Source organism: Perognathus longimembris, chromosome 17 (assembly GCF_023159225.1).
Source record: "Perognathus longimembris pacificus isolate PPM17 chromosome 17, ASM2315922v1, whole genome shotgun sequence".
Lineage (NCBI taxonomy): Eukaryota > Metazoa > Chordata > Mammalia > Rodentia > Heteromyidae > Perognathus > Perognathus longimembris.
In genome coordinates this window covers 44,960,874-44,979,043 of record NC_063177.1, presented here as the reverse complement: position 1 = coordinate 44,979,043, position 18,170 = coordinate 44,960,874, and the positions used below count along the sequence as shown (strand labels likewise).

General features: G+C 39.0%; 1 protein-coding gene across 1 annotated transcript in view; it reads left to right on the top strand.

The window, feature by feature from the left end:
* Smurf2 (SMAD specific E3 ubiquitin protein ligase 2) overlaps positions 1-18,170 on the top strand; it is an 87,101-nt gene that overhangs the window by 39,570 nt on the left and 29,361 nt on the right. Inside the window, exons 3-7 of the mRNA XM_048365221.1 lie at positions 1,306-1,414; positions 5,882-6,015; positions 10,480-10,545; positions 11,829-11,913; positions 14,185-14,268. Of these exons, the coding sequence (XP_048221178.1) occupies positions 1,306-1,414; positions 5,882-6,015; positions 10,480-10,545; positions 11,829-11,913; positions 14,185-14,268 (478 nt within the window). The remainder of the gene's footprint in view (positions 1-1,305; positions 1,415-5,881; positions 6,016-10,479; positions 10,546-11,828; positions 11,914-14,184; positions 14,269-18,170) is intronic.

Here is an 18,170-nt window from a genome sequence, read left to right as displayed (position 1 = left end):
TTTGGACCAATTAATTAACTTCTTCATGCCTCAGTTTCTGTATCAGTAAAATAGAGTTTACTACAGTATCTACTTCATAGAAATATTGTGAAGATAAAGGATTATATGTAAAGCATTTAAAATAGTACTTGATCCTGTGTTAGAAGTGTTTGCAAGCTTCAACAGTACAGTCAAGTACTTGCTTATTCTTATTCCCCTGCCCCATGTGTGCTACTCCCCAATTAGGCAGTAAACTTTTTTTGTCAGAGATTTACATTTTTGTTCAGTGTTTTCATCCTTTATATACTTTTTAAAGTTTTTATTTTTTAAATTTATTTTTATTTTTTTTTATTTTTTTTGCCAGTTCTGGGCCTTGAACTCAGGGCCTGAGCACTGTCCCTGGCTTCCTTTTGCTCAAGGCTAGCACTCTGCCACTTGAGCCACAGCGCCACTTCTGGCCACTTTCTGTATATGTGGTGCTGGGGAATTGAACCCGGGGCCTCATGTATATGAGGCAAGCTCTCTTGCCACTAGGCCATATCCCCAGCCCCCTTTTTAAAGTTTTTAAATAATTTTTGTTAAAAAAATATTTTTTTGCCAGTCCCGGGACTTGAACTCAAGGACTGAGTACTGTCCCTGGCTTCTTTTTGCTCAAGACTAGCACTCTACCACTTGAGCCACAGTGCTACTTCTGGCTTTTTCTGTATATGTGGTACTGAGAATTGAACCTAAGGCTTCATGAATGCTAGACAAGCACTGTACCACTAGGCCACATTCCCAGCCTTATTTGGAATTTTTAATAAAACTTGTTCCATTAGTTTAACTTCTTGGTAGCTTTTGTTTCTGTGTGAAAACTTGCATTAATAGTCTTTTTAAATGAGTTACTAAGGGAGCCATTTGAAATGATATAGCCATGTTTTATAAGCAATCACTTTCCTATGTTTGAAGGGCTTGTAATAATCCTTAAAAATGTTCACATTATGAAGTAATCTCTAGACATTGGTTGCAACTCCAGCATGAGGAAATGCTTGAGCTAAAGTGCCTTACCTCTATCTAGACTTTGGTGGTTTGAAACTGAGAATGCATTGAGACAGGAACAAGAACAAATAAAGTTATTTAATGTGGAATGTGATATTTAATGTGGAAGTATAACTTTAGTATCATTTTAAATGGGCCACTTTTCATTTATAGCTGAGTGTTAAACTTTTAAAAAAAGAATTTTAAATGGAGTAATCTCTTGTAGCAAATGGTACTCTTTATTTAACATTCTATCTTTCATGTCAAGATATTCCTTAATGTTAAAAATCTTGCCCATTTTCTTCATAGGACTTCCTGATCCATTTGCGAAGGTGGTAGTCGATGGATCTGGGCAATGCCATTCTACAGATACTGTGAAGAATACACTTGATCCAAAGTGGAATCAACATTATGACCTGTAGGTATAAATGATTAGTTTGAAGGGAAATAGGAAAATAATGTTCAGTGTAATATCTGAAGAGTCATGGGAATAACCTGTGCTTAATCTATGAAATAACTTTACCTGTACAGAAGGGGTATAAAACCCAATGAAAACCTACTTTTGTCTTCTTAATACTTGGCTTTGAAAGATGAGGTAGACTTGAAAATCCAATAAAAACAAAATGAAATTAGCTTACAATATAGAGATTCCTCAATGAAATAAAGACATTAATTCGCTTTAGGTCAATTATAGTTATAAAAATAGGAATTAGAATTGCTGGTATATAGATAGCTTCTTTAAATACTCTTTCTTAGATCTTCGATATTTCAATCATGGTATATGCACTTAAAAAAAAAAAAAAGCTATGTAGTACTATAAGGTTTTTAATGGAAAAAGTGTTCCTTGCCACTTTGAGCCACAGCTTCAGTTTCAGCTTCTGTTTCTGGTGGTTAATATGAAGTAAGTCTCACAGAGATTCCTGCCCAGGCTGGCTTTGAACCTCAATCTTCACATGTCATCCTCCTGACTAGCTAGAATTACAGGTGTGAGCCACCAATACCCAGCTTTCCCCTGCCCTATTCTTATTGCTGATTACTATTCTCAAGCTAACTGCCTTAATATATTTTTTATTCTGGTATTTTCTTCTGTTTCTGGATGCCTTGTTTATTTTAATAGCATCTCAGGTTTTGTTTGTTTGTTTTTTTTCCTTTTTTTGTGCTGGTCCTGAGATTTGAACTCAGGACCACACTCTGACTTGGCTAGTTCATGGCTGCTATTCTAACCTCTTAAGTCATGCCTCCAGTTCCACATTTTTCCTGGTTAATTAGAGAGAAGTATCTTGGGTTGCTCATTCTGAACCTAAGTCCTCAGATCTCAGCCTCCCGAGTACACGGGATTGTAGGTATAATCTACCATACCTGGCTGAAGAAAGGTTTCCCTGGTTGGGACTTTAAATTTTTTTTTTTTTTTTTGGCCAGTCCTGGGCCTTGGACTCAGGGCCTGAGCACTGTTCCTGGCTTCTTCCCGCTCAAGGCTAGTACTCTGCCACTTGAGCCACAGCGCCACTTCTGGCCGTTTTCTGTATATGTGGTGCTGGGGAATCGAACCTAGGGCCTCGTGTATCCGAGGCAGGCACTCTTGCCACTAGGCTATATCCCCAGCCCTTAAATTTTTTTAGTATTTAAACATTTCCTACCATAGAAGATGATTCAGCTTTTAAAAGTAATACCTTTTTGGGCTGGGGATGTGGCTTAGTGGTCGAGTGCCTGCCTAGCATGCATGAAGCCCTGGGTTCAATTCCTCAGTACCACATAAACAGAAAAAGCCAGAAGTGGCGCTGTGGCTCAAGTGGTAGACTGCTAGCCTTGAGGAAAAGAAGCTCAGGGACAGCGCCCAGGCCTTGAGTTCAAGTCTGGCAACACCACCACCAAAACCCCCCACAAAACCAAAACAACAATAACAACAACAACAACAACAACAAAGAATATACCTTTTCACCATGAGCACTTATACACTTCTTCCTTTCTGCCAGCCTTCCAGCATAGCTTTGTGAACCTTTTTCTTTGTCATTTGTTCCATGATTATGTGACTATGGTTATATAAATATTCAGTTGGGTCACATGATATATAAAAATTATTTTATTCCTCCATTGGTAATGTCTGTTGCTTTGTCTTAAAAAGTTATAGCCATGCTAGTAGGTATTATTTTGTAACTCATTGTGGTTTTGATTTGCACTTCCCTAAAGAGGAATGGTGTCAACCATTTTCACGTGCTTATTAAGTTTTATTTTTATTTTTATTTTTTTTGCCAGTCCTGGGGCTTGGACTCAGGGCCTGAGCACTGTCCCTGGCTTCTTCCTGCTCAAGGATAGCACTCTGCTACTTGAGCCACAGCGCCCCTTCTGGCCGTTTTCCATATATGTGGTGCTGGGGAATCGAACCGAGAGCTTCATGTGTAGGAGGCAAGCACTCTTGCCACTAGGCCATATTCCCAGCTCTATTACATTTTATTTTATAGCCAATAGTAACTGGCTGCTTATGGATTTTTCTCTTGTTTTCCAAGGTACAGTACTTTGGAGGGGAAAAGATCAGGGAAACACATTGGATTATTTTGTAAAATTTTTACCTCACATTGGCTAAATTTATTAATTGTATTTTAGCCAAAAATATCTTGAACATATCTGTCATATTTTGGTCTATATGTTAATACTGTATTCTATAGAAAATCTCTCAGGAAAGAATATCCTGAAGCTTATTAGTTATGGAGGATATATTTGTTAGTGTTATTGAGGTTTTAATTGGTCCTAATAGAGCCTAATATTTAATTTGAGCACGATTGGTGCTACCTATACTATTAGACACTGAGGAGGTTGAGGCAGGAGGAACACAAATTTGAGGTCAGCCTGGACTACATAGCAAGAATGCCCCCCCCCCCCCCAAATCTCAAAAAATGAGAAAGACTTTACTCTTTCCTTTATGTAGCTATCATGTATTATAGTCCAGGAGCAAATACTCGACTGTAAAATATCACAATATTTCTTATTAATTTCTAGCCTAGAAATATTTGGGAGAATATTTGTGACATATATACTTAAGTAATATAATACCATTAAGATTTTTTTTTTTAAGCAATTCAGACTATCTGAACCTTCAGCTTCTAGAAGGCTCATAATTGGAAAATGCCAATTACGAATTAATGTGGAACTTTGTCTTTTTCCTATCATGGTATATATAAAGAATATGGAGGTTGCAGGCTTGGCTCAGTTGGTAGACCACTAGCCAATGAGTGAAAGTGTCAGTCTGGGAATGTGACTTAGTGGTAGAGTGCTTGCCTAGCATGCATGAGCCCTGGGTTCAATTCCTCAGTACCACATACACATAAACAGAAAGAACTGGAAGTGGTGCTGTGGCTCAAGTGGTAGAGTGCTAGCCTTGAGGAAAAGAGGCTCAGGGACAGTGTCCAGGCCCTGATTTCAAGTTCCAGGAATAGGATATATATAGAATCGATATTTTAGCATGGCTACAAACCAGACCTACTAGTTGGGAAATTAATTTACTGTAATTTTTTTCTTTTTAATGTTAAGTTTGGGGGCTCTTCTTTTTCAAATTCTGAGATTCTGATGTATTATGTAGTAACATACTAAGAAAAATGTGGCATGACAAGCACTGGTGGCTCATGCCTGTAATCCTAGCTATTCAGGAGGCTGAGATCTGAGGATTGAGGTTCAAAGCCAGCCTGGGTAGGAATGTTCATGAGACTCTTGTCTGTAATAAACCACCAGAAAACCAAAAGTGTCACTGTGGCTCAAAGTGGTATAGTGCTAGCCTTGAGCAATAAAACTCAGGGACAGTGCCTAGTCTCTGAGCTCAAGACACATGACTGACCAAAAAAAAAAAAGATATGGTAGGTGTTCTTAAAAATTGCTTCTTGTATATTGAATACTATTTCAGCCAATATATTTGTAAGCAACAGACCAAATTCGAAGTAGCTTAATTTTTAGAAGGGAAAGTATTGACTTCCGTAATTAAAAGCCCAAGGATGAATGTTCTTTAGTCACAACTGGATGCAGGAGCTCAAATGAGCCTTCTAGTTTCTTATTTAAAAATTTGAGTCCTCACTTTATTAGCTTAGGCTTTTTATGTAATATTTGAATTTTTTCCAATAGTTTTGCTTTGTTGAATGATAATTTAAGATCAAGGTTGCTGGACCAAAAACTTGACCTCTTAGAGTCATTGAAATAGAGTTAGGTTCTACAGATATAATTATGTTATTAAATATGATTTTGCATGGGTTGATGCCATGTTAACAATTGGCTATGGTGAAACTTTTACATACGTGTAGACATATGCACAGACAAGTACAGTAACGCTTTTCCCTGCTCTGCTTGTCTGCAGGCAGTGAAGTGAAATCTGCAAGAGTCCTGCTCGCTCAAGGCCTGCATATAGGAAAGAAGCAGGGGAAAAGCGTTACAAACAGCATTTTGTTCTGCAGCATTAAAAAAGTATAACAGGTAGGTCAGATTTTTGGTCTGTCAGCCTTGACAATTCCCCTGGAAAGTCAACTAAGTCTTCTCTGAGGTAGTTGGTCATATCATTGAAATGTATTTAAACTATGACTATGATAAAAGTTGTTTTAAGATTTTTATTCTTGGAAAGAAGTAATTATTATAAACTCCCATAGTGTTTTAGCTACTAAAATAGCCTTTTTCTTATAGGAATTATTGCCTAGCCTAAGAGTGGCAGATAGGATATATCAAAAATTAATTTTAGGTATTTAAGGTTTAAAAACATTTATTATTCATATGAATTGATTGAAGTCAAATCATATTTTACATGTTTGATCCATACTGTGAATATTTTTGTGAATGTGGATTAAAAAGAATGAAAGAAAAATTTTATACTAGTTGTAACTACCAGGTTACTCATAGCCATTTTGTTTTTTAGGTATATTGGAAAATCTGATTCGGTTACAATCAGTGTATGGAATCACAAGAAGATCCATAAAAAACAAGGTGCTGGATTTCTTGGTTGTGTTCGTCTTCTTTCCAATGCCATCAACCGTCTCAAAGACACTGGTTGTGAGTAAATACTAGTGGTTTTTAACGAAATTATACACACACGAATAATTTTGTTGTAGGGGTGCAAAAACCCTGTATATGTCAGAAACTGGTAAAAATTCCTTTGTATTTACTTTGTGGACTCCTTTTTGGGAGGGAGGAGTTACTGCTATTTGAACTCAATGGTCATTGCTCAGCTTGGTTGCTTTGCTGGTGTTCTACCATCTGTATCATGTCTCCACCCTAGTTTTTGCTGGTTAATTGGGATATGGAGTCTTAGGGCTTATGCTGACTTCAAACTGCAACCTAATTTCAGTCTCCTGAGTGACTATGATTATTAAGCATACTGACACTTGGCTTCTAGTTATGGACTTAAAACAAAACAAAAAACATTTTAAATATGTGGAACCTGGAGCTTGACACAGAGTTTCCAGTGAATTTCCAAATATTAACAAGTGATTGATTCAGAAGTACAAAGATGTCAAATTATATATGTCTTTTAAAAGTAGGAGGTATGGCTGAAATGGTAAAGCAAACCATGATGCCTTGAATTCAAACTTCAGTACTACCAGAAACAAAAAACAAACAAAGGGGCTGGGAATATGGCCTAGTGGCAAGAGTGTTTGCCTCCTATACAAGAAGCCCTGGGTTCGATTCCCCAGCACCACATATACAGAAAATGGCAGAAGTGGTGCTGTGGCTCAAGTGGCAGAGTGCTAGCCTTGAGCAAAAAGAAGCCAGGGACAGTGCTCCGGCCCAGAGCCCAAGGCCCAGGACTGGCCAAAAAATAAAAAATAAAAAAATGCAGGGCTGGGAATATGGCCTAGTGGTAGAGTGCTTGCCTTAAGCTTCCTTTGTTTGTTTAAGGCTAGCACTGTAGCACCTGAGCCACAGTGCCACTTCAGCTTTTTTTTTTTTTTTTTGGAATTGAGTCTCATGGACTTTCCTGTCCAGGCTGGCTTTGAATTCTAATCCTCAGATCTTCTTGAATAGTAATAGCTAGGATTACAGGCCTGAGCCACCAGCTTCCAGCTTGCATATGCCTTTTAAGATTTCTTAGCACCTTTCTTTGGTTTTGTGAGATGGAAGTAAATTTAGGAGAATTATTATTATTATTATTACCCATGTGTGGGCGTAAACTCATGGCTTGGGCATGGTTCCTTAGCTTTGGCTCAAGGCTGGTGCTGTCCCATCTGAACCACACAGCCACTTCTGGCTTTTTTGAGTAGTTTATTGGAGATACAAGTCTTATAAATGTTCCTGATAAAAGTCTTATAAATGTTCCTGACTAGGCTGACTTTGAACCGCAATCCTCAGCCTCTTGAACAGCCAGGATCACGGGCATGAGCCACCAGTGCCTGGCTCATTATACCATTTTTATCTACAAATAATTTTCCTACACCTTTATAATAACAGTTTTTAAAAATTGAAAAAAAATATAAACTTAATCTAAAAAAATAAATAATCCTGGGCACCGGTAGCTCACACCTGTAACCCTAGCTACTTAGGAGGCTGAGATCTGAGGATTGTGGTTCAAAAGTCCATGAGACTCCAACTAACCATCAGAAAATGGGAAGTGGCATTGTGGTTCTAAGTGGTAGAGTGGTATCCTTGAGGAAAAAAGCTCAGGGTCAGTGCCTGGGCCCTTAGGTCAAACCCCACTACCAACCCCCCCCCCCCCCCAAAAAAAAAAGTATGATTCTTGTTTTAGCCGCAAATACACTAACAGTATAGAGAGGATGACATGCAAATTTGTGAGGCTTTCTATATATACACTTGCATGTGTTTGTGTATACACACATTAAAACAATGGCATAATATGTAAAACTATTGTGACACAATTAAAATTAAAGAAAAAAAGACATTTTGAGTGTACGTAAGGTAATTGTAGTATCAACTGTATCTCAGTTTTTCACCAACCTGGATAAAAGATAGAACAAGGTGAAGACATAAATGATTTTTGTAGGGCTGGGAATATGGCTTAGTGGCAAGAGTGCTTGCCTCGTATACATGAAGCCCTGTTTGATTCCCACCAGAAGTGGCACTGTGGCTCAAGCAGCAGAGTGCTAGCCTTGAGCAAAAAGAAGCCAGGGACAGTGCTTAGGCCCTGAGTTGAGTCCAAGGCCCAGGCTGACAAAAACAAAAACAAAAACGAAATGATTGTTATAATAAACTCTATTTAACATATATGTAATTCATGTAACCAAGCAGCAGTCCTTTTAGGAAGGTTTTTCCATGGAAATATGAATGGAAATAATCTTTTCCAATGTATTTGTTACTGTTATTTTTTTTTTAAACATGTTTCATGAAATCAGTCCTTATTTATTTTTTGCCAGTCCTGGGCCTTGGACTCAGGGCCTGAGCACTGTCCCAGGCTTCTCTTTGCTTAAGGCTAGCACTCTGCCACTTGAGCCACAGCACCACTTCTGGCTGTTTTGTGTATATGTGGTTCTGAGGAATCGGACCCAGGGCTTCATGTATACGAGTCAAGCACTCTTGCCACTAGGCCATGTTCCCAGCCCTACTGTTGTTATTATAAAATTCTTTTTTATAAAGCATAAAAAGTATCATTAGCCATTGTCATGGGATTTTAGCCTAGATGCTTATGCTAAACAAACTCACATAAAGTTTATAACATTTTAGATAAAATTTATCTAAGGAACATTGTGAGAAATATAAATTTAACTTTTAATGCTAAACTAAGATATGTTCTGCACTCCCCTCTACCTTCTTTTTTTGGTTAGGAGCGGGAATTGAACTTAGGCCTCATGAAGCCTCATGCTAGGCAAATGCTCAACACTTGAGCCACATCTCTGGCTGGAGATGATATCCCTCAGGGCCTTGCTTCTTGCTTAGCCTATTCTTCTCATGGCTAGCACTTGACCACTTGAGCCACAGTTCCACTTCTATTTTTTTTTTTTTGTCAGAGATAAGTCTCGTGGATTTGTCGGCTGGGACTGGTTTGGTTTGGCTTTGAACCTATGTCCTCAGATCTCAGCCTCTTGAATTGCTAGGATTATTGGAGTGAGCCACTAGCACCCAGTGAGATGATCTTTTTAAAATATAATCAGGTATGTCGGCCCATATAAATAAATATCAATTAGTAAAAAAGGAGAGGAAGAGGTTGTAGCTCAAGTGGTAGAGGGCTTACCTACCAAGTGCAGGGGCCTGGGTTCATTCTGCAGTACTAGGGGGAAAAAAGGCAAGGAGAGCAAATTGAAAAGTTGTGGTGCAGAAAAATTTAAAAGCATCTGAGAAATTTTTATATTTCTGGGTTGACAGGAATGACTTAACAGGAAAGCCATGTTGGAAAAGGTTTGCATTTAAAATGAACTGGTACATTACCCAACCACATAGGCTTAAAACTTACAGATCAAATGTCTGATATTATCCTTGGTTCACTTTACCCAACCTTTATTGAACCATAAACAGGTGTATGATCTCGTTAAAATGGGTACTGTTTTAATCTTTGGTGATTCAAAGGTGAAAAAGATGTATCCTGTACTCTGAGAAGCAAGGGCCAAGTCCTCCGCACACAAGGAGCATACCACATTGGAAGAACTGAATAGAAGAGGAAATTCCTCTGAAGAGCATTGTATAGCCAATTTAGTAGCATCTGTTTATTTTGCAAAGGGAGAAATGTAATTTTGGCTGACTAGGCAGGGATTTCTACTAAGGGGCACACAGTTTCCTTTCTGCTGCTTATAAATGTTTCATTGAAAATTTATTTGACCTTGGTGATGTGCAGCAATATTAATCAATTTTTTATTGAGTACCTGATGCCGTGTTCTACCAGGGTGGAGTTGAAAATGTAAAGACTGAGCTATGATCTCTCCTTTCATCAACTGGTGTTATTTTAGGTGGTATACAGCTGGTAAAAGAACTCAGCTATATAAGTGCTGTAATCAAAGTAAAACCAAGATGTTGTAAGTGACATTGTTTATTATAATTTTGACAGCCAGACTCTTGAGAGCCAGACTAGCATTCTACTTTTTTATAGATGAGGCATCTGAGAAAAACATGAGTTGTCCCTAAATGATTAATGGTGGTACTAACTCAAACACATCATAATTTTTCTTGGCTTTTTATTTGACTTATTGTGTGTGTACATCCTTTGAAATGGTTAGATAGAAAATAATGACAACAGTATTGAACCCTTACTATGTCAGGCCCTCTTATAGTATATAAGGTGGCTTTAACTTTTTGGTCATTTTTATGTAATTACAAGTGTATGTAACTTATTTAATGTTGTTGGCAATTTAATACAAAAGTATTGCATAGCTTTTGGAATCTGAGTTCATCAAAACATGTCTAGGTATTTATACTAATTGTGTAGTTATTTTTAAATATTTATAATTAAAATGATTAATTTTTTAAATGATAGGTCTGGTTTCCAATAGTTTGTCAAATTTTACTGTCATTATAGATGTTGGAAGTTCTGATACTAGCTAACTTTTTAATTTTGTTGTTGTTAATTTGAAATAGATCAGAGGTTGGATTTATGCAAACTGGGGCCAAATGACAATGATACAGTTAGAGGACAGATAGTAGGTAAGTGCGGAACTTAATAGGAATTCTAGCTTCATTAAAACTGCTCTAAAATCTAAATACCTTTTAAATCAATATCATTATAGCTTTGTTGCATGAATAAACTGTCATGTAAAATGCTAAAAAAATTGTTAATTAAAAGAAAACCTTAATGTTAAAAAAATAGTTCCTTGTGTTATAGAAAACTGTTGATCCCTTAGGAAGGAATTCTCTCAAAATATTCAAATGTACTAGAACACTGAGCTTGACTTTGTAGATAGAATTAACAGTTGATTACTGTATATTAATTTTTTTTGTTTTTTGGTTTTTTTTTTGGCCAGTCCTGGGGCTTGGACTCAGGGCCTGAGCACTGTCCCTGGCTTCTTTTTGCTCAAGGCTAGCACTCTACCACTTGAGCTACAGCGCCACTTCTGGCCATTTTCTATATACGTGGCGGTTGGGAATTGAACCCAGGGCTTCATGTATACGAGGCAAGCACTCTTGCCACTAGGCCATATTCCCAGCCCCTTGTTTTTTTTTTTTAAAGGTTACTTAGCCAAGCTAGATGGTAGAGCCCACTTTGGATTCTCAATCTCCTGCTTCCAAGTTTATAGTGGTGGTTTTATAGTACACTGGATGATGATGTGCTGTTAAACCACAGGAATCGTAAGTTTGCCTAATTATCAGAATCTAGTGTAATTTTTAAAGTATAGATTATCAAGAGTAAACCTGAATTAATGTGAGGCTTTCAAACTGCATGCACACGAGTATGCTATGTCTCTTTTTACTTTTAGTAATGATCTTGCATTGCCCCATTACAATGGTAAAAAAGGAATTACGATTTCTTCTCCATGAATATGGCAAAATGTAGGGAAAAAAACCTACTTACCCAGCGCTGGTGGCTCATGCCTGTAATCCTAGCTACTCAGGAGACTGGGATTTGAGGATCACAGTTCAAAGCCAGCCTGGGCAGGAAAGTTATGTGAAACTCTTATCTCCAATTAACCACCAGAAAACTGGAAGTGGCGCTGTGGTTCAAAGTGGTATAGGCTAGCTTTGAGCAAAAGAACTCAGGAACAGTGCCCAAATGTTCAAGCTTGACCAAAAAAACCCCAAACCTACAGATTCTTAATACCACTCTTAAAGAGAAGAATCCATGGTCAAATTACAGATAGTAGTAAAAAACAAAGAATTAATTCTGAAGTATTAAATTGAGTTAGACAGATGTCTTCTAAATATGGATATTTTAGATTGTAATAGTTCTTTCTAGTTTTATCAATCTTAATCATCTTTCTGTTGTTTAATAGTAAGTCTTCAGTCCCGAGACCGAATAGGCACAGGAGGACAAGTTGTGGATTGCAGTCGTTTGTTTGATAACGATTTACCAGACGGGTAAGCCAAAATCACTAAAAACCATAAATATGTAGGTAATATCCTTTAATAACAAATGTTGGTACTTACTATATACTTTAGAAAGTTGCTTTGATTAATTCCAGAATGTAGGTTTTTTTTCTTCTGTTTGGAAAATGAGAGGAACATCATCTGCCTTTTTGGCTTGGGATAATGACTGTAACTTACCTAAGTGTAGGCACCATCTGCTTTTTGGGGGAGGCATACTTTCACAAAATTATGGACAGGAAAACACTCAACAGATTATGTAACAATTTAAACAACTGATGATAACTTGATTGAGAGATTTTCTGCATCAACTGAGCTATGTAATGCACATGTGGGAATTAAAATTTTTGTTTTGGAAATTTGATTTGCTTTTCAAAATTACTGTTGGACTATGCTTTGTCAAAGCAGCATGTGATAAGTTCACAAATCAAGCAGGCAAATTGTAATTATAATCACAAGGAAAAATTCCCTAGAATCTCTTTGTTCTCTTTTTTAATATCTCCAGAGGTCAGCCAGTACTTTGGTGGCTATATTGACACATTACACATTTCAATCATTATTTGCCTCTTTTATTAGATGAATTGAACAGAGTTGAGGGACTTTAAGCCTTTAAGTCAGGCCTGGTGACTCACACCTGTAATCCCAGCAAACAAACAATTACAACAAAGTAAATCCCAAAGAGCTGAGGACAAAATGGGGTACTTTATTTTTACAAAATTAGTTGCCAGGCAGGTGGCTCACGCCTGTAATTCTAGCTACCCAAGAGGCTGATGTCTGAAGATCGAGGTTCAAAAAAGCCAGCCTCAGCAGGAAAGTCCAGGAGACTCTTATCTCCAATTAACTACTTAAAGGAAATTGTACTGTGGCTCAGAGTGGTAGATCATTAACATTGAGCACAAAATCTCAAGGACAGTGCCCAGGCCTGAGTTTAAGCCCTAGGACTGGAAAAAGAAAACCTCTAGAAATGTACTTTTCTAATGAATCTTAATTTTTTAATTATAATTTTTATACTAAGTGGATTCTAATTCTAGTCTTCTACTTATTTTTAAGGTCTTTTAAAGACCTTGACTAATTTGTTAATTTCCCCTCCCTCCCTCCCTCCCTCCCTCCCTCCCTCCCTCCCTCCCTCCCTCCCTCCCTCCCTCCCTTCCTTCCATCTTAGGGCTTGAACTCAGGGCCTGGGCACTGTCCCTGAGCTTCTTTTGCTCAAGACTAGCACTCTACCACTTGAGCCACAGGCCACTTCCAGCTTTTTTCTGTTTGTGTTACTGAGGAATAGAACCCTAGGCTTCATGCATGCTAGGCAAGCACTATACCACTAGGCAACATTTTCAGCCCCCATATACTTTAGTTTTGACAGTACTGAGTTTGAACTCAGAGCCTCATACTCGCTAGACAGGTACTCTGCCATTTGAATCATATTCATAGCCTTTTTTTACTCTTTTACTGTTTGGATAGGGTCTTGAATTTTGGCAGTCTGTCTGCCTTAGGTTTCCAGCCTCCCCTGTAGCTGAGATTTTTGTTGAGATGACTAACATTTTCACTGGGCTGGCCTTGAATTATTGCAATTACAGATGTGTACCATTATGCTCATCTGCATGCGCGTGTGCACACACACACACTTAAACAGATGGATGCACAGAAGGAATGCATATACACATTTTTTGGTGTGTCAGTAAATGGGACTGAAATCATGGCCCTCAGATTTCAGCTGCCTGAGTAGTTAGGATTACAGATGTGAGCCACTGGTATTCATTCCCCCCAAAGTTTGGGCGAATATTTATGTAAATTTTAGAGTTACGGGGATTATTGAAAAATTCTCTAGAGTTTGGCTGATGGATAATGCTTGTTGTACCTCAGTGTAAATATTTCAGAAATTCAGAATTCCATAAAACATTTGCAGTTCAAAAATAAGCTGCAGGGCTGGGAGTATGGCCTAGTGGCAAGAGTGCTTGCCTCCTACACATGAAGCTCTCAGTTCGATTCCCCAGCACCACATATATGGAAAACGGCCAGAGGGGGCGCTGTGGCTCAAGTGGCAGAGTGCTAGCCTTGAGCGAGAAGAAGTCAGGGATGGTGCTCAGGCCATGAGTTCAAGGCCCAGGACTGGCCAAAAAAAAAAGCTGCATTGATCTTTTGATTTGGCATACCAGATTTGTGATGACAATAGTTTCCTAGTTTAGTAAAACTCACTGAAAACATTCCATGTTTCATCTTCTTATGAGTACCTATTAATGCTTTACCTCACAATATTTTTTATTTAAGCTGGGAAGAAAGGCGAACAGCCTCTGGTAGAATCCAGTATCTAAACCACATAACAAGAACTACGCAATGGGAGCGCCCAACACGGTAAGAACATACAGATATTTTGCACAGATTGTGCTAGTCACCTTCCTGAATTGCCTTTCTTTCTTTCTTTCTTTCTTTCTTTCTTTCTTTTTTTTTTTCGGCCAGTCCTGGGGCTTGGACTCAGGGCCTGAGCACTGTCCCTGGCTTCTTTTTGCTCAAGTCTAGCCCTCTGCCAACTTAAGCCATAGTGCCACTTCTGGCCTTTTTCTGTATATGTGGTGCTGAAGCACTCTTGCCACTAGGGCATATTCCCAGTCCTCCCTGAATTACCTTTCTATTTATCAACTTTACTAGATTTCCTGCCTTGGCTCATGCTGCTATGTAAATTATTAGATCCTAGAGCAAGGTCTGTTGTGTATTGAAAATGTAACTGATTCAGTAAAGATTATTTTGATGGGTCATCCAGCTACAGTAACCTCCAAGGTCTGTAGTGGCACCCAATAAATATTAAACCAGTTAAGTGAATAGGTTGAATGTTTTTTATTACTGACTATATGTATTGGTATTTGAGTATTCCTGGGGGGCTGTTACCAAATATGTACAGGAACTTCCTTTCTTGGAGTCAAATAGGGGATGATTATATTATGTCATGTCCAAGTAAGGCCTGTGATCAGAATAAAAGCCATAGAGAGGGCACCTAACTGTGGGTGAGCAGTAAGGAGATGATGAAATTTGCAAGAGAAAACTCTGAAGGTGGTAATTCTCTGAACTAAACCTTGAAGAATGGAAGATACAGTTTCTTTCTTTATGAAGATTAATGTATAAAGACAACAGATGCAAGATAGTTTTTGGAAACTAAAAGGTGATTTTAAAGTAGTTTAGACTAAATAAGATAAGTGCCTTAATTCCTCTTTGCCTTTTTAAAATAAGAATACGTATATATGTGTGCATGCACACACGCAAGAAAGAGTGTATGTGTATGTTTTAGGGAAGGCCATTTCCTTCTAACTCATTAAGCTAATAATATCAACTTTAGTTTCTGCACACGTAAAATATTATAAATGCTTAAAAATGAACTTAAATTTTTTTTTTGTGCCAATCCTGGGTCTTGAACTCAGGGCCTGGGTGCTGTCCTTGAGAGTTTTTTTGTTCATGGCTACTGCTCTATCACTTCAGCCTATCTCTACTTCTAGCTTTTTTGGTGTTTAATTGGAGATAGCACAGACTTTCTTCCTGGCCTGGCTTTGACCCATGATCCTCAGATCTCAGCCTGAGTAGCTCAGATTATACGTATGAGCCACCAATACCTGGCTAAAAATGAACTCTTTTTTTTTTTTTTTTTGGCCAGTCCTGGGACTTGGACTCAGGGCCTGAGCACTGTCCCTGGCTTCTTCCCGCTCAAGGCTAGCACTCTGCCACTTGAGCCACAGCGCCGCTTCTGGCCGTTTTCTGTATATGTGGTGCTGGGGATTCGAACCTAGGGCCACGTGTATCCGAGGCAGGCACTCTTGCCACTAGGCTATATCCCCAGCCCTAAAAATGAACTCTTAAAGATAGTCATGGTGAAAATGTCAATACTCGGGCTGGGAATATGGCCTAGTGGCAAGAGTGCTTGCCTTGTATCCATGAGGCCCTGGGTTCGATTCCCCAGCACCACATATACAGAAAATGGCCAGAAGTGGCGCTGTGGCTCAAGTGGCAGAGTGTTAGCCTTGAGCGAAAAGAAGCCAGGGACAGTGCTCAGGCCCTGAGTCCAAGCCCTTGACTGGCAAAAAAAAAAGATATACCCAGGAGACTAAAGTTGAAGAATGGTGAGTTTGAAGGCTATCTTGGACTATGGAATGAATTTGAGACTACCTGGGCTATATATAGGATCCTGCCTCTAAAAATAAAAATTGTATCACAGCAAAGCCCCCTTAAATCATGAATGTGTGTTAACTCTCAAAAGTAAAATTAAATTGAAAAGAGAACTTTCTGTGAAAATTACAGTAGCCTGGAAACTCCTTAAAGACATGAGCTAGTTTCTGTCTGTTAGTCAGTAAACATTGAGCTATTGAGGGTTATGCACTGGTTAGTGGACATAATTATACTACAGAACAAGCTAGATGGGCTGGGATATGGCCTAATGGCAAGAGTGCTTGCCTTGTATACATGAAGCCCTGGGTTCGATTCCTCAGCACCACATATATAGAAAAGGCTAGAAGTGGTGCTGTGGCTCAAGTGGCAGAGTGCTAGCCTTGAGCAAAAAGAAGCCAGGGACAGTGAGTGCTCCCGCCCTGAGTTCATGGCCCAGGACTGGCCAAAATAAATAAATTAAAAGAAGCCAGGGACATTGCTCAGGTCCTGAGTCCAAAGCCCAGGACTGGCAAAAAAAAAAACAAAAACAAAATGTAGGGGCTGGGAATATGGCCTAGTGGCAAGAGCGCTTGCCTCCTACACATGAAGCTCTCGGTTCGATTCCCCAGCACCACATATATGGAAAACGGCCAGAAGGGGCGCTGTGGCTCAGGTGGCAGAGTGCTAGCCTTGAGCGGGAAGAAGCCAGGGACAGTGCTCAGGCCCTGAGTCCAAGGCCCAGGACTGCCCCCCCCCCCAAAAAAAAAAAACCAAAAAAAAAAAAGTTAAAAGAATGTAAAGAAATATTTAAAAAATATATTTGGGCTAGGAATATGACCTAGTGGCAAGAATGCTTGCCTCGTATACATGAAGCCCTGGGTTCGATTCCTCAGCACCACATATATAGAAAACGGCCAGAAGTGGTGCTGTGGCTCAAGTGGCAGAGTGCTAGCCTTGAGCAAAAAGAAGCCAGGGACAGTGAGTGCTCCCGCCCTGAGTTCATGGCCCAGGACTGGCCAAAATAAATAAATTAAAAAAAAATAAACAAGCTAGGCAAAAGCATGTGTGTGCACACGCATGCTGGTATTGGACCTTGAACTCAGAGCCCGGGCTCTGTCCCTGAGCTTTTTTTGCTCAGGGCTAGCACTCTCCCACTTTAGCCATGGCTCCACTTTTGGCTTTTTTGGTAGATTTTTGGAGATGAGTCTCATAGACTTTTGTTTTTGGGCTGGGTTTGAATGACGATCCTCAGGTCTTAGCCCCTTGAGTAGCTAGGAATACAGGTATGAGCCACTAGCACTTGGCTTAAATTCCCTTCTTTTCAGTAACTATTCCAGTGGAGGAAGACGAAGAAAAGAGTGCAAAATTGAACACAATGATTGATCCCTGTAATCCTAGCTACTCAGGAGAGGGAGACTGGGAAGACTGAAGTTCAAGACAGCCTGGGCAAAAACTTAGCAAGACCTGTTTAAAAAATAACCAAAGCAAACAGGGCTGGAAGCATGATTCAGAGTGCTAGAGAGCCTGCTTAACAAGCACAAGGCCCTGAATTCAAACATCACTACTGCCAGCAAAAGAGCGATTTAGGAGTACTAATGAAGTGGTAGAGCATTTGTTAGCAATCATGAAGCTCTGAGTTCCAATGCCAGAATTTCCAAACAAAATCCAAAACTCACAAAAGGTATAAATAAGATAACAAATTATCAGAGAGATGCTATTCTGAGGAAGTAAGACAAGGTACATTTGCTTCCCAACTTGTGATTGAGGCTCTGTAAAATAAATACATCATAAGTTGGAAATACCTTGAGTCAAAAATTTGTGTAGTATGCTTAGCCTTTACCTTTTCAACATGGACTACTATAGAGACTACTCTATAGACTACTCAACGTAGACTACTCATGATTATGTGGCTGACTGGGAGCTGTAGCTCACTGCTCTTGTTCAGCAGTGAGAGAGTATCCATCATGCTAAAGCTATCACCATAAAAATGTGAAGTACAGCTTCTACTCAAAACTGATCACGACAATATTATATAGTAAAATATATTAAGTTGGGGACCATCTCTACTGTTGAATAACTAAGGTGGCCTTTTTAGATGGAAAGATTGAAGGAATATCCTACAAAGA